The sequence below is a fragment of the Mobula birostris genome, chromosome 12 (assembly GCF_030028105.1).
Source record: "Mobula birostris isolate sMobBir1 chromosome 12, sMobBir1.hap1, whole genome shotgun sequence".
Lineage (NCBI taxonomy): Eukaryota > Metazoa > Chordata > Chondrichthyes > Myliobatiformes > Myliobatidae > Mobula > Mobula birostris.
In genome coordinates, this window is record NC_092381.1 from 87,213,240 (window position 1) to 87,227,441 (window position 14,202).

The following is a 14,202-nucleotide window of genomic DNA, read 5'->3' on the forward strand; positions in this document are numbered from 1 at the left end:
ATCCAAGAATGAGTGACATCTCATTTTCCAATGTGAGTCATCACTTTCAAAAATAGTACTCTCAGAGAAGCAGTGAATGCAATAAGCCTAGAATAATTGATGCAAAATTGGACGCATCTTCTATTTGCTAATCAAAGTCAAAGTCAATTTTATTATCAGAATACATATATGTCACCACGTACAACCCTGAAATTACTTTTCCTGCGGTCATAGTCAGCAAATCTATAGAATAGTAACTATAACTGAATCAATGAAAGATCAAGTAGAGCGTAGAAGACAACAAGCTGTGCAAATGCAGGTATAAATAACCAGCAATAAGTAACAAGAACATAAAATAACAAGGTAAAGAGTACTTAAAGTGAAATCATTGGTTGTGAGAACATGTCAATAGGTGTGTGTCGTTATCTTCTTTTGTTCAAGAGTACCATGGTTGAGGGAGGGGTAATCATGATTCAACCATTTTCCCTCTAGAATGCATTGTTCATTTGGCTAATCTACCACAGACCAGGACAGAGACTTTTCTAACATGGATTAATTTAAAATTAAGATTCATAGAGAAGAGATCCAAAGTGATAAATCCAAAAAGGAATTCAGAAGAATATTTTGTTCCCCAGAGAGTGTTTGGAATATGAAAATTGTGACCATAAAAGGTCACTGAGGTGAATAGGGTAAAATAATAGGAAGTTAGACAAACACAGAGAAAGTGAGGAATAGAAAATTATGTTGATGGGGTTAGAGGAAGGAAGTGGATGAATCTTGGGCAAAGTGATTTGTGTCTGTGCTGTAGGGTTCTTTGTGAAAGAAATTGAGCATCTCTTGGTCTGAAGAGTACAGTATGTTACAAGCAGAACATTTGTTGTGTAAGCTATCACAGAAACAAAGTCTGCCGAGTATTAAATTTGCTTGATTTTCATTGGTAAGTTATTTCCTGAGTCGTACATATTAGTATCACAAACTGCATCTCTGTCTGGTGTAAAAAAAACTTTCTATAGAAATATATATTTTTATTTTAATTAAGCAGATAGTATTGCCTGAGCTATCTGTCAAGCATTCACCACTTTATCTTCTGACCCATCTATCATCTAATTTATTAATCTGCCATCCATCCTTCCATTTTAAAACATTGTGAAATTTATTATTTTACCTGTCCAGGGACTCTTAATAGAATATTCTTTATCTGGTGCAATTCTAACATCCATCAAGCATTTCATTGAACAATCAAATTGTAGGGATTTGTTATAGAATTTTACCTCAGCACAAGTTGAAGACAATCTACTGAAGAGAAACAATAGAAACAAAAGCGATTCAGCCATGAAACATAATGACATATCAAGAGATTTCCCAGATTTTTACAGATAGTCTGAAAATTGATACTACTCCTATAAGTGAGCTGTTATAAGTTATAAGTGAGCTTTGACCATGTTTTTAATTGATAACATACCAGATCAGATTTATTTAACGCAAGTACATTTCAGCCCACAAGTGTCACTACACTTTCCAGCAGACTGAATGTTTAGCAGAACAGCACCAGCAATAACAACAACACAGTAACAGGAACAAAACAAAAACAACAGCAAAACAAGCCCCTTTTCTCCTTCCTACCCACCCACTCACCAACAGGTCTGCAACCTCCAACAGGCCATCAACAGGGTCTTCAAACTCCAGTCCCAGGCTTAGATATGCTAACATCAGACTTGGACTTCCAGACTTGCTGACTTTGGTCCTAAACCTTCAGGCTTTGACTGCACAGACCTTTGATCCTTGGACTCACTGACCTGGGGGCACCATCAGCCCTCATTCATGGGCCTACCAACCCGCTATCCATCTGCAGTAATCCGAAGTTATTCTTCTTTGCAAAGCTGAAAATATAGAAGAACTTCAAAAATAAATAAGGTAAAAGTTGATATTTACTGATTGGACAAAACACGTTCAGAGGTAATTGTTAAAATATTGTCCATAACTTGCATCAATGCGTATCTTTCATTCGACTAGAAACTGGTCTAGCTGAGACTAGCAGGTAAATACAGGTGTCCCCAGCTTTTCAAACGTTCGATATACGAAACCTCACTGTTACGAAAAAAAAAGCAGCGCGCGAAAAAATCAGCGCACGATAAAAGGCAGTGCACGCCCCAAGCAGCCGCTCTCCCCTGGATTCTGGCCGGCATTGCTTAAACACATGCCTGTGAGCAGCTGTTTGCAAGATGAGTTCTATGGTATTGGAAAAGCCTAAAAGAGCTCGTAAGGGTATTACACTTAGCGTAAAACTAGACATAATTAAGCGTTTCGATCGTGGTGAACGAAGTAAGAACAAAGTGAGTTTGGCTTGTGGAAGTTGACGAAGATGATGTTGAAGAGGTTTTGGCATCCCATGACCAAGAACTGACGGTTGAAGAGCTGATGCAATTGGAAGAAAAAAGGATAACAATTGAAACCGAATGAGTAATGATAAAGTACGACTTTAATATTGAAAAGGTACGTCGGTTTAGGGGATATTTGTAGGATGGTTTGAGTCCTTACAAAGAACTGTGTGGTAGAAAAATACATGAGGCTCAACAGTCAAGCAAGCCTTCCACATCAGCCACAGCAGACGACAAACCTCAACCTTCGACGTCGAGGCGGGCAGAGATAGAAGAAGATGAGCTGCCTGCTCTAATGGAAACAGACGATGACGAGATGACACCCCCGTGTCCCACCACCCCAAACCCCAGGCCACGGACAAATACCGATTCGCGGAGAATGCAATGGTAGCTGGGAGGCACACAGCACATCTTTAAGAAAAAAGCTGAAATAAACATGCTAATTAATTAGGTGCCGCCGACATGTAATTGTCGGCCCAAATCAGAGGTGACGCAATCGGAAAGCGGCACTGATCTGGGCCAACAATTACATGCCGGGCAGCACCTAATTAATTAGCATGTTTATTTCGGCTTTTTTCTTAAAGATGTGCTGTATGCTTCCCGGCTACCGCTGGACCCCTGCGTGCTTTGCGGCAATGTATCGGTCAGCAGCCTGGAGGGTGGGGGCCACTGCACCACCCAAACTCTGACTCAGCCTAACACACTATCATCAGTGTGCTCGGCGCTGTCTTCCTGATTCCAGTAAGTGATACTACACTGTACATACATTATTTCTACTTCATATCGGCTGTGTATTTTTACGTGTTATTTGGTATGATTTGGCAGCTTCGTAGCTTAAAGGTTACTGGAGAGCACTTGCGCCATGTTTTTCCCACCAGCGCTTGCGTGAGATTTTCTGCCAACGGCGCTTGTGTGAAATTTTCGCTGCGAAGAACAGTTCAGTAATGATTGTGGAAAAGTATTTCTACTTTATATAGGCTGTGTATTTATCATATCATTCCTGCTTTTACTATATGTTACTGCTATTTTAGGTTTTATGTGTTATTTGGCATGACTTGGTAGGTTATTTTTGGGTCTGTGAACGCTCACAAATTTTTCCCATATAAATAAATGGTAATTGCTCCTTCGCTTTACAACATTTCAGCTTACGAACCGTTTCATAGGAATGCTCTACCTTCGGATGGTGGGGGAAACCTGTACTGTGAATAAGAAAGTCTGATACCTGGTGTCAGTAAAAAGGAAGATCCCAATATGATTGCATTCTGATGATATAATGACAATTACAAGATAGAACTGATCACATCCATTCTTACTGCTTCATAGATTAAAAGAATTAAGCAACACAGTAATTTCCCTGTTAGCTTTTGGGATCTTGCTTCCCTTGTCCTTGAGAATAGGAGCTAAGATTCTACAAGTATTTTGTTAGATATTAGTTTCTGTTTCTGCTACAATTTCCTTTTTGTTTCTTTCCTCTTTTGCTCATTTTAAAAGTTATTGTTCTTGTGACAACTTTGGTCTGCAAACTATCGCAGACATTCCCTTTGTACTCCATCCCTAACCCCCCACCCCCACACCACAACTCATTATGCTTGTCATAGTATACTTCCAGTTCTGATAAAGGGTCCTTGACCTGAAACGTTGATTCTGTTTCCTTCGCCACTGATATTACCTGACCTGCTGTATCTTTGCATTGATTGTTCTTTGTTCACAAGCATCTGCCAGTCTGCAAATATTTTCCTCAGGAGTACCCTGAAGTAGCTCTATGGCAGGGGTTCCCAACCATGTTTATACCTTTTATCCATTCCATTAACCGAGTGATCCTTGGACCCCAGGTTGGAAATCCCTGCTCTATGGAGACTCACATCACCCCATCTTGATAGCTAAGCATTACAGATGCACCCAAAACGTACAGTTTACCTTTGGTAAATGCCAAAGTAGAAAATAAGGATGGGGATAAAGGAATGACAGGGTCATAATCCTGAAAGAGTGTTCTTTCCAAGCAGTAGGTTGAGGTGAGTGTACTGAAAGGATTTTCATATAAACAAATTAATACATTTATTCCAATGAAGAAAGTGGTGAAGAATATGATCCTGATTTTTTTTCAGACATCTTCTTTCCTCCTATGACTTGATAATGTCTGCTCATATTCTGATCTCCAAGGATCTTTAACACCCACATACTATCCTACCATGCAAACTCTGACAGTAACAGATCACAGAATTGTCATTGCTGGGGTTAACCCTGTCCTTAGCCAAGAGCAGCACAGTGGATTGTTCAGTAGAAATTACAGTCAGGAATTGGAGTTGTAATTGATTTTTATTTCACCTATACAAGGCCTAAGAACCAGCTGAGGTTGAGCAACTCAGTGCAGATAGAAGATTGGAGCATGAACTTTCCAAGACATAACCCCAGGCAGTGCTTTCTTCCTTGTGAAAATAAATTGGTTCACGAGGACCTGATTGAATTACTGCAAAACATTGAGTCTATTAGCCATAAAATGAAAGGGCAAAGACTATTGGTGTTCTTCATCAATATCAATGACTTGGATGATAATGTACTGAACTAGATCAGCAAATTTATAGATGACCCCAAGAGTAGGAGTGTAGTGGACAGTGAAGAAGACTATCAAATCTTGCAGCAGGATCTGGACCACCAAAAGTGCCAGATTGAATTTCATGCAGATGGGTGTGAGGTGTTGCACTTTGGAAGGACCAACTAGGGTAGGTCTTAGACAGTGAGTGCCAGGGCACAGAGGAGTGTGGTAGAACACAGATACCTGGGAATACAAAACTATAATTCCTTGAAAGTCATGATACAGGTAGATTGGTTGTAAAGAAAGTTTTTGGTGCATTGGCCTTCATAAGTCAATGTATTGACTACAGGGATTGGGATGCTATGTTAAATGGTTGGTGAGGCCTAATTTGGAGCATTGTTTGAAGTTTTGGTCACCTACCAATAGCAAAGATGTGAATAAGACTGAACGTGTACAGAGAAAATTTACAAGGATGTTGCCAGGACTTGAGGACCTGAGTTATAAAGAAAGGTTGAGTAGGTTTAGGATTTATTTCCTCGAACTGAGAAGATCGAGGGAAGATTTGATAGAGGAACTGTATTCAAAATTATGAGATATAGATAGGGTAAATGCCGCAGTCTTTTTCTACTGATGTGGGTGAGACTACAAGTAGATAAAGGATGAAAGGTAAAACATTTAAGGAGAATATGAGGGAGAACTTCTTCATTCAGAGGATGGTGAGTGTGGAATGAGCTGCCAGCACAAGTGGTGGATGTGGGTTCACTTTCAACATTTAAGAGAAGTTTGGATAGGTACTTATATAGGAAGCGTATGGAGGACTATGGTCCCAGTGCAGGTCGATGGGATTAGGCAGATTAATGGTTTGGCACAGACTAGATTGGCCAAAGGGCCTGTCTCTATGCTGTAGTGTTCTATGACTCTATGACTATGAATATTGAATGTAGGTATATTTACAAAATTGAATCTGATCCTCCTTCATGTCAAGCATCAATATTTACTAAGGAGAAGGACATCGAGGATTGGGAGATTGTAGCCAAGAGTATTAATATGCAAATACATTTTCAGGTAAAGGAAGAGGTGGTGCTGGATAGCTCCCCTGGAGCTGATGGGATATACTTCAGGTCATTGAGAGAGGCAAGTGAAGAGATTGCTGAGGCCTTGACCAATATCTTTGTGTCCTGCCTAGGTACAGGTGATGTCCTGGAGGACAGGCGAGTAGCTAATGTTGTTCCATTATTCAAGAAGGGAACCAGGGATAATCCTAGAAACTATAAACTGGTGAGTCTCACGTCAGAGGCAGGGAAGTTACTGGAGAGAATTCTTAGGGTAGGAATTATGTTAAAGGCATCCGTTAGTCTTGCGTGACCATGGAGAGTCTTCACTCTCCAGGGCGCAGGCCTGGGCAAGGTTTATGGAAGACCAGCAGTTGCCCATGCTGCAAGTCTCCCCTCTCCACAACACCAATGTTGTCCAAGGGAAGGGCATTAGAACCCATACAGCTTGGCACCAATGTCGTTGCAGTGCAATGTGTGATTAAGTGCCTTGCTCAAAGACGCAACACATTGCCTCGGCTGGTGCTCGAACTCACGACCTTCAGGTCGCTAGTCCAATACCTTAACCACTTGGCCACGTGCTCACCAGGAATTCTAAGTATTTAGAAAACTATGGCCTAATAAGGGAGACCCAGCAAGGCTTTGTTTGGGGCAAATCATGTCTTATCAACTTGATTGAGATTTTGATGAGGTGACAAAGGTGATTAATGAAGACTGAGCTGTGAATGGTGTCTATGTGGATTTTATTAAGGCATTTGACAAGGTCCCTCATGGGAGGCTCATTCAGATGATTAAGATGTGTGGGATCAATGGTGAATTGGCTGTTTGGATACAGAACTGGCATGCCCATAGAAGGCAGAGGCTAGAGGTCGAATGGACTTATTCTAGTGGGAGACCTGTGATTAATGGTGTTCTGCAGGGATCTGTACTGGGACCTCTGCTGTTTATGATGTATATAAATGGGTGGGTTAGTAAGTTTGCAGATTGTATGAAGATCAGTGATATTGTAGATAGCGTAGAAGACTGGCAAACAATACAGTGGGATATAGATCAGTTGCAGATGAGAGCTGAGAAATGTCAAATTGAGTTTAACCCAGCCAAGCGCAAAAAGACAGTACACTGTAAGGGCACTATAAGGCTTTAAATAGTGTTGATGAGCAGAGGGATCTAAGGTCTAAGTTCATATCTAACTAAAAGTAGCTACACAGGTTCATAGGGTGGTTAAGAATGCATATGGCATGCTTGCTCTTATTAGTCAAAACTCTAGTTAGGTCGCATATGGAGTATTGCATACAGTCCTGGTTGCCTCATTACAGGAAGAATGTCGAGGCTTTAGAGAGGGTGTAGAAGAGGATAACCAGGATGCTGTCTGGATTAGGAGGGCATGTGCAATAATGAGAGGTTGAATAAACTTGGTTGTTTTTTTTTGGAGCTGCGGAGCCAAAGGGGAAATCTGATAGAGGTTTACAAGATTAAGGGAGGCATAGATAGAGTAAACTGTATCTGTTTCCTGTGATTGAAATGTCTAAAACCAGAGGGCATGCATTTAAGGTGAAGTGGGGTAAATTCAACAGAGATGTGAGGGGCAAGTTTTTTTACACAGTGGTGATGAGGCAGATACATTGGACACTTTTAAGAGACATTTGGATAGGCACATGAATGTGAGGATACAGAAAGGATATAGACATTGTTTAGCTAGAGGGGATTAGTTTAGTTGGCCATTTGTTTACTAATGTATTTAGTTTGGCATAATATTGTGGGCTGAAGGGCCTGTTTCTACTCTGTACTATTCTATGTTCTAGTGATTGGATTTCAGTCTTAGGAATGGAAGGTTTTACATTTTTATCATCTGTTTAACTTTTTGATACTTTACAATTTATCTGTGGTCCAGTGCTAAACCAGGTCGCACAGTTTTGCTTTGTAATATCAACCAGAAATTAAAATCCTTACTGTACCAAAATAACTTTTCCTAACCCTGTTCGGGGCATTTTAATAGCCTCTCTAAAACTGGTCATTTGAGGTATTTTGGACAAATTCATTTTGTGGACCTGTGATTGGTTTAGTTGCTTAAGGCCATCAAATCTCATATCATGCAAAATCTCTACAAATAGTTGAAAGTAGAATTTTTTCTCCTTCCAATGTGCTGGGTTAAATTTAGATAGATAACCCAGAACTGAAAGAATTGTGAGTTAAAACAGACCAATGTGCTGTTGTTGAAGTTCAGGGTTTGCAGTTGTATTAAGGGCTCCAGTTCAGCTTGATCCACTGTGTGGATGTCTAGCAGTGAAGATTCTACTTTAATCTTCCAGGACGTTTCAAGGAGTATTTTTCAAGGTAGAATCTTTTCTACATGAGAAGGGGTTGTGACTATCATGATTTCTGTTCCAAGTACATTGGATTCCAGTCAATTGGGCTACTGGTTAATAGGGGTAGCTGTTTGTTTGGGACAGCTCTTAAGAACAAAAAATAAATCAAGAAACTAGCCGGGATTTCCTTAATTTATTTGGCACATGTGCTGCTTAATTAGGGCAGGACTGTTGCCGAACAGTCTCTAACTTGTGTCAGTCGTGTGGATTTGCGTGGTCATTAGACACTACACTGTGCTAAGGGCAATCAGTTTTGAAATAGCATCAGTTGATGAGTTTGTGTTCAAAAAGACACAGATTTTTATCACTGATAATTGGCAAGAAATAAGCAGTAAGACAATTCTGAATTGTTTTGCTCACTGTGGTTTCAAGCATTCAGGCTTAGAGATGCCAGAGCTGTCTGGGGGTGGAAATGAAACAATTTCACTACTTCAACAAGTTAGGAATTACAAAGCATTTGAAGGTATCTACAATCATCTTGAATGTTACAATGTAAATGAAGATTTGGAGGATGCAATCGTCTAAAGCATTGTATGAAAGCAGTCCATTATCTGCACTAGGTAACTGCTAATTTAGTTTATTTACAGTCAAAGGAATAAGGCAGATGAGTTCCTCCATCAATAACTATTAGGAACTAATATACAGCTTTGTACTACTGCAGAGGTATTGGCAGTGTACTAATTTGTTCTGTATTTCATTTAAATATATAAATTGTTGGGGTTTTTCAAGATGGTGGCGCAGTGAGAGGTCTGCTTTGCTGAGCTTAGCACCGCAACACTGATAATTTCGCATATAAACCTATCTGTTTCAACTTTTTAATAAAAAATGTCCAGGTGTCAGATTTAATAACATAAACATTGATGAGTATTTTTTTTGAGCTGCGGAGAACATATCCAAAGTGATGGATGAGAAACTGGGTCCACTCTAACACTCCAGAACCACACATTGGAGCGTAACAATCTTGATACAAGAACGACTGAAGCCGAGGGCCGAGTCTCCACGGTAGAGACTGTAGGTGATCAAGCTCAAAGCCGCATCCGGGCGCTAGAAAAGCAAGTTCAAAGCCTGTCTGACCATATTGATGATCTTGAGAATAGAGGTAGCAGGAAGAACATACGGATCATCGGTCTACCTGAAGGTACAGAAGGCAGCCAGCCTGCGAAGTTTTTTGAGGGCTGGCTGACTAATTTCCTTGATTTGGAAACCAAGGTTGGACGTATTAAAGGGGAAAGAGTTCATCGTACACTGGCTCCAAAACCGGGCCCACACTCAACACCTTCGACATGTCCTCATGCGGTTCCATAATTCAGGTGGTAAGCAAAGAGTGATGGAGGCTTCGAGACGCCATGGGACTGATGCCCTGGCTTTAATATACGAGGGATCCAGGCTTATGGTTTTTCAAGATTTTTCGGCAGCTGTTATTCGGAAGCGCAAGGAATTCGACCAGGTAAAGAAGCGGCTGAGAGAATCCGGAATCCAGTACTTTATGCTATACCCAGCGGTGCTGAAAATCACCTACAACGGGGCCACCAAGATATTTGATTCTCTTGACAAAGTTAAAACTTTTGTGGACACATTGGGCTAAAGAATCTATACATAGTGCAGCCCTGGTTATGAACGATAACATACTCGATGGTTGCTTTATTTTACCTTTTCATTACTCGACGGCAAGACATCTTATAGGATGGGTTACATGTTTGTTTTGATTAATATTGTTTCATTATTTGTTTAAATTAGCGCTGCTGCTCTAGCCTGAAGGAGCTTAAACATGATGGTCACAAATCGGTGGATTCATAAATTATGCCCTGTTTTCATTTTTGACTATGTTAAATGCCGTATTGGCAGTGGGGCAGAATATGGGGTGCTAGAAGGTTCAGATATCCCCTTTAAGAGTGGGGTAAGTCCTCTTGTTTAGCGCTGTTGATGCCTTGTTTTCTTTGTGTTTTTTTTATTAACTTATTGCTGCTCGGCTGATCTTAAGTCAGGTTTCTTCTCCTCCGGAGTCAAATGATTGTTATAAGGGGTTATGACCAGTAATATATTAAAATTGTGCACTTGGAACATTAAGGGGAGTCATTCACCAATCAAGAGAAAGAAAATCCTACTGAACCTGAAAAAGGAAAGGGTGGACATAGCCTCATTGCAGGAGACAAATTTAAATGATAAAGAACATCTAAAACTGCAACAGAGTGGATTTGATCAAGTCTATTTTTCACCTTTTAATACCAGGAGTAGTGGAGGGGGGGGTCGCCATTTTTATTAGGAAGAACTTACCTTTTAAGTTATTAGACTGCATTAAGGATAGGTATGGGAGATTTGTGATTGTTAAGGCTTCAATATATGGAGAGGAATATGGTATTCTCAATGTTTACTGCCCTCCAGCTCATTCTCTCAAATGATGATTTTGCCAAACTTACAAGCTTTTCAATACAAAACATTATTTTAGGTGGGGATTTTAATTGTCTCATGGATGCATTGATGGACAGAGTGCCTGGTGGTCCCCCATTGCTCTCCTCACAGTCCAAACAATTCATGGGCTTATGTGGAGAACTAGGACTTGTGGATGTCTGGAGGTTGTTATATCCCTCAGACAACGACTTCACATTTTTTTCTAATCCACACAAGTGTTACACCAGAATAGACTTTGTTCTAACCCCCAAAATGCTCCTAGATTTAGTTGTATCCAGCACAGTTGGAAATATTGCTATTTCTGACCATGCAGCGGTATATTTAAATATTAAGCCCAAAGATAATTCAGCACGATCTAGACATTGGAGGCTGAATCCTTTTATTCTAAAAGATAATAAATTTATAGACTACTTTACTTCCGAATTCAAAACGTTCTTATCTATTAATTTCAGATCTGCTAGTAGTCCATCGATGCTCTGGGAAACCACTAAGGCCTATGCAAGGGGATTAATTATCTCCTACTCTGTTGGTAAGAAGCGACAAGCTGCAGAACATCAGCGCCTAGTGCAAAAAAGGCTTGCGGCAGATGGAAAGGATTATGTTAATAAGCCTTCTGCAGCCAGGTTACAGAATATCATAGCCCTACGCTGTATACTAAACTCTTTACTTACACAAGCCAAAAGAAAATTTACATCTGCTAAACAATGATTGTTAGAAGATGGTGAAAGACCAGGTATGTATTTGGCTTATTTAGCTAGAAAGAAAAATGCCTCTCAGACTATTGCTTCAATTAGGGATGGGACAGGAGCCCTCACTAGTAATTCTAAAATGTTTAATGTTGTGTTTAAGAATTTTTATTCTAAATTGTATCAATCTGAGCAATGTAATGATGGACAATCTAGGATGGAGTCCTTTTTCAGGAATTTAGATCTCCTAGGCATTTCTTCTGAACAGGAGTTCCTCCTCAATGCTCTGTTATCTATACATGAGATACAGGAAGCTGTGAGACAGCTCCAAAGTGGGAAGACCCCTGGTCCTGATGGACTCACTAGTGAATTCTATAAAGAGTTCACAGGGTTATTATCAGAGCCTATGCTAAACATGTTCAATCATGCATTTAATTGTGGTCTCCTCCCACCATCATTGAGAGAAGCTAATATCTCCCTAATTCTTAAGAAAGGAAAGAGCCGTGAAGATTGTCCCTCCTACAGGCCTATTTCATTGTTAAATGTTGACTTCAAAATTTTATCTAAAACCTTAGCATTGTGATTAGAAACTGTGTTACCTTTTATCATAAAAGAGGATCAAACGGGTTTTGTAAAAGGCTGTAGATCATCTAACAATATCAGAAGATTACTTAATGTGATTCAGGCATGTCAGCAACAGGCAGTGGACGACTTGGTGGTTTCCTTAGATGCAGAAAAGGCCTTTGATCGTGTCAAATGGCCGTATCTTTTTTTCACTTTAGAACGATTTGGTTTGGGCAATAATTTTATTAAATGGGTAAAGGTTCTTTATAATGATCCTTTGGCTGCAATTTTCACTAATGGTGTTAGGTCGGATAATTTTAGTATTCTGAGGGTCAGCTGGCAGGGCTGCCCTTTATCACCACTACTTTTCACTCTAGTGGGGAGGGGGGAAAAACCCAGAGGATGGGCAAGGGGTATAGTCAGAGGGACAGAGGGAGAAAAAGGAAGGGGGGGGGGAGAGAGAGAGAGAGAGAGAGAATGTGAATGTGTGTATATAAATAAATAACAGATGGGGTATGAGGGGGAGATGGGGCATTAGCAGAAGTTAGAGATATAAATGAATAACGGATGGGGTACGAGATATAAATAAATAGCGGATGGGGGCCCCTTGCCCATCCTCTGGGTTTTTCTCCCCTCCCCCTTTTCCTTCTCCCTGGGCCTCCTGTCCCATGATCCTCTCATATCCCTTTTGCCAATCACCTGTCTAGCTCTTGGCTACATCGCTCCCCCTCTTGTCTTCTCCTATCATTTTGGATCTCCCCCTCCCCCTCCCACTTTCAAATCTCTTACTAGCTCTTCCTTCAGTTAGTCCTGACGAAGGGTCTCGGCCCGAAACGTCGACTGTACCTCTTCCAACAGATGCTGCCTGGCCTGCTGCGTTCACCAGCAACTTTGATGTGTGTTGCTTGAATTTCCAGCGCCTGCAGACTTCCTCATGTTAACAATTAATACAGTCAGGGCTTGGAGGGCGGTGTGACAAATTGAGGTCAACGCAGCGAAAGTATCACCCTTCACTCCAATAACCGGCAGTCCAGATTTTCAGCCTGGCATAATGGATTCTGGATTTAAACTTTGGATTTCTAAGGGTATTTTCCATCTAGGAGATTTGTTTGACGAAGGAACGATGATATCTTTTAGTCAAATAGTACAGAAATTTAACATAGCCAACAAGGATCTTTTTTGTTTCTTTCAGATAAGAGATTATATACAGAAGAAAACATCATTGTTAACTGATTTCTATAGTTCTGACATAGAAAAGAGGGTGTTTTGTTCTAAGGGTGAAGTCTCCATTAGTACTTTTTACAGCATCCTGAGGGAATGTTCTTGCGGAGAGGCTGAGCAGCTGGGAAGGGTCTGGGAGGAAGAGTTGGGAGTAGAAATTACAGCTGAAACATGGGAGGACATCTGTGATAATGCAAAGAAAATTTCTGTTTGTAATAGAACTAAAGCATTGCAACTCATAATTCTGTATAGAGCCCATCTGACTCTAGATCGTCTCTCGAAATTTAAGACGGGGTTTCTCCAATGTGTTCTAAATGTAAAGTAAATACTGGAACTTTCACCCACTGTTTTTGGACTTGTCCCAAACTTCAGGCATACTGGAATGATATTTTGGGTGAAATGGAAAAGATTCTGAAGATGGAGCTTGAACTGGACTCAGTGCCTTTTCTCCTAGGCTTCCCAGCAGTCATATTGTTAATGCACATCAGAAAAAACTTTTTAACATCCTGGCTTTTTGTGCGAGGAAGAACATTTCACTTTGTTGGATATCCGATAAGGCCCCTGGACTTTTTGGTTGACGTAAATTAATCATGGAATACATTCCTTTGGACTTTTTGGCATGTATGGTACACTCAAAAACAAATAGTTTTCATAAAACATGGCAACCTTTTCTGCAGTATGTAGATGTAAACCTGTCTGCTGTAGTAATAAGGGCTTTTGTACAGGATGTTGTGATTATTTTGATGGAAGTGTTCTGATAGCTGATATCTGAGTGGGGAAGAAATGTAAATGTATCCGGAAATTGAGAGTTTTGTTATGCTGAGCAAAAAAAATTTTAAAAATATATAAATTGTTAGTCAATTAAACAATAGTTTGTCTATTATATCTTTGAATTATTTCCATAAAACTTTGGCTAATTGGGGCAGTTGCTTATTAGGTCAAAATGTACTGGTCCCAATGTGTTCCATTTAACTGGAATTCCACTAAATTCACCTCTGCCACCATGTATAGTTG

At 40.2% G+C, this 14,202-nt stretch overlaps 1 protein-coding gene across 5 annotated transcripts in view; it reads left to right on the forward strand.

Annotated features, from left to right (window-relative positions):
- The window catches only part of acbd6 (acyl-CoA binding domain containing 6), a 215,730-nt gene that overhangs the window by 139,841 nt on the left and 61,687 nt on the right, over positions 1-14,202 (forward strand). Inside the window, exon 7 of one of the 5 annotated variants that reach the window (XM_072274301.1) lies at positions 11,170-11,193. The exons of the other annotated variants lie outside the window; for them this stretch is intronic. Within the exon in view, the coding sequence (XP_072130402.1) occupies positions 11,170-11,178 (9 nt within the window). The 3' untranslated portion in view covers positions 11,179-11,193. Of the gene's footprint in view, positions 1-11,169; positions 11,194-14,202 lie in introns of those variants that run through there. 5 annotated transcript variants of the gene reach the window in all.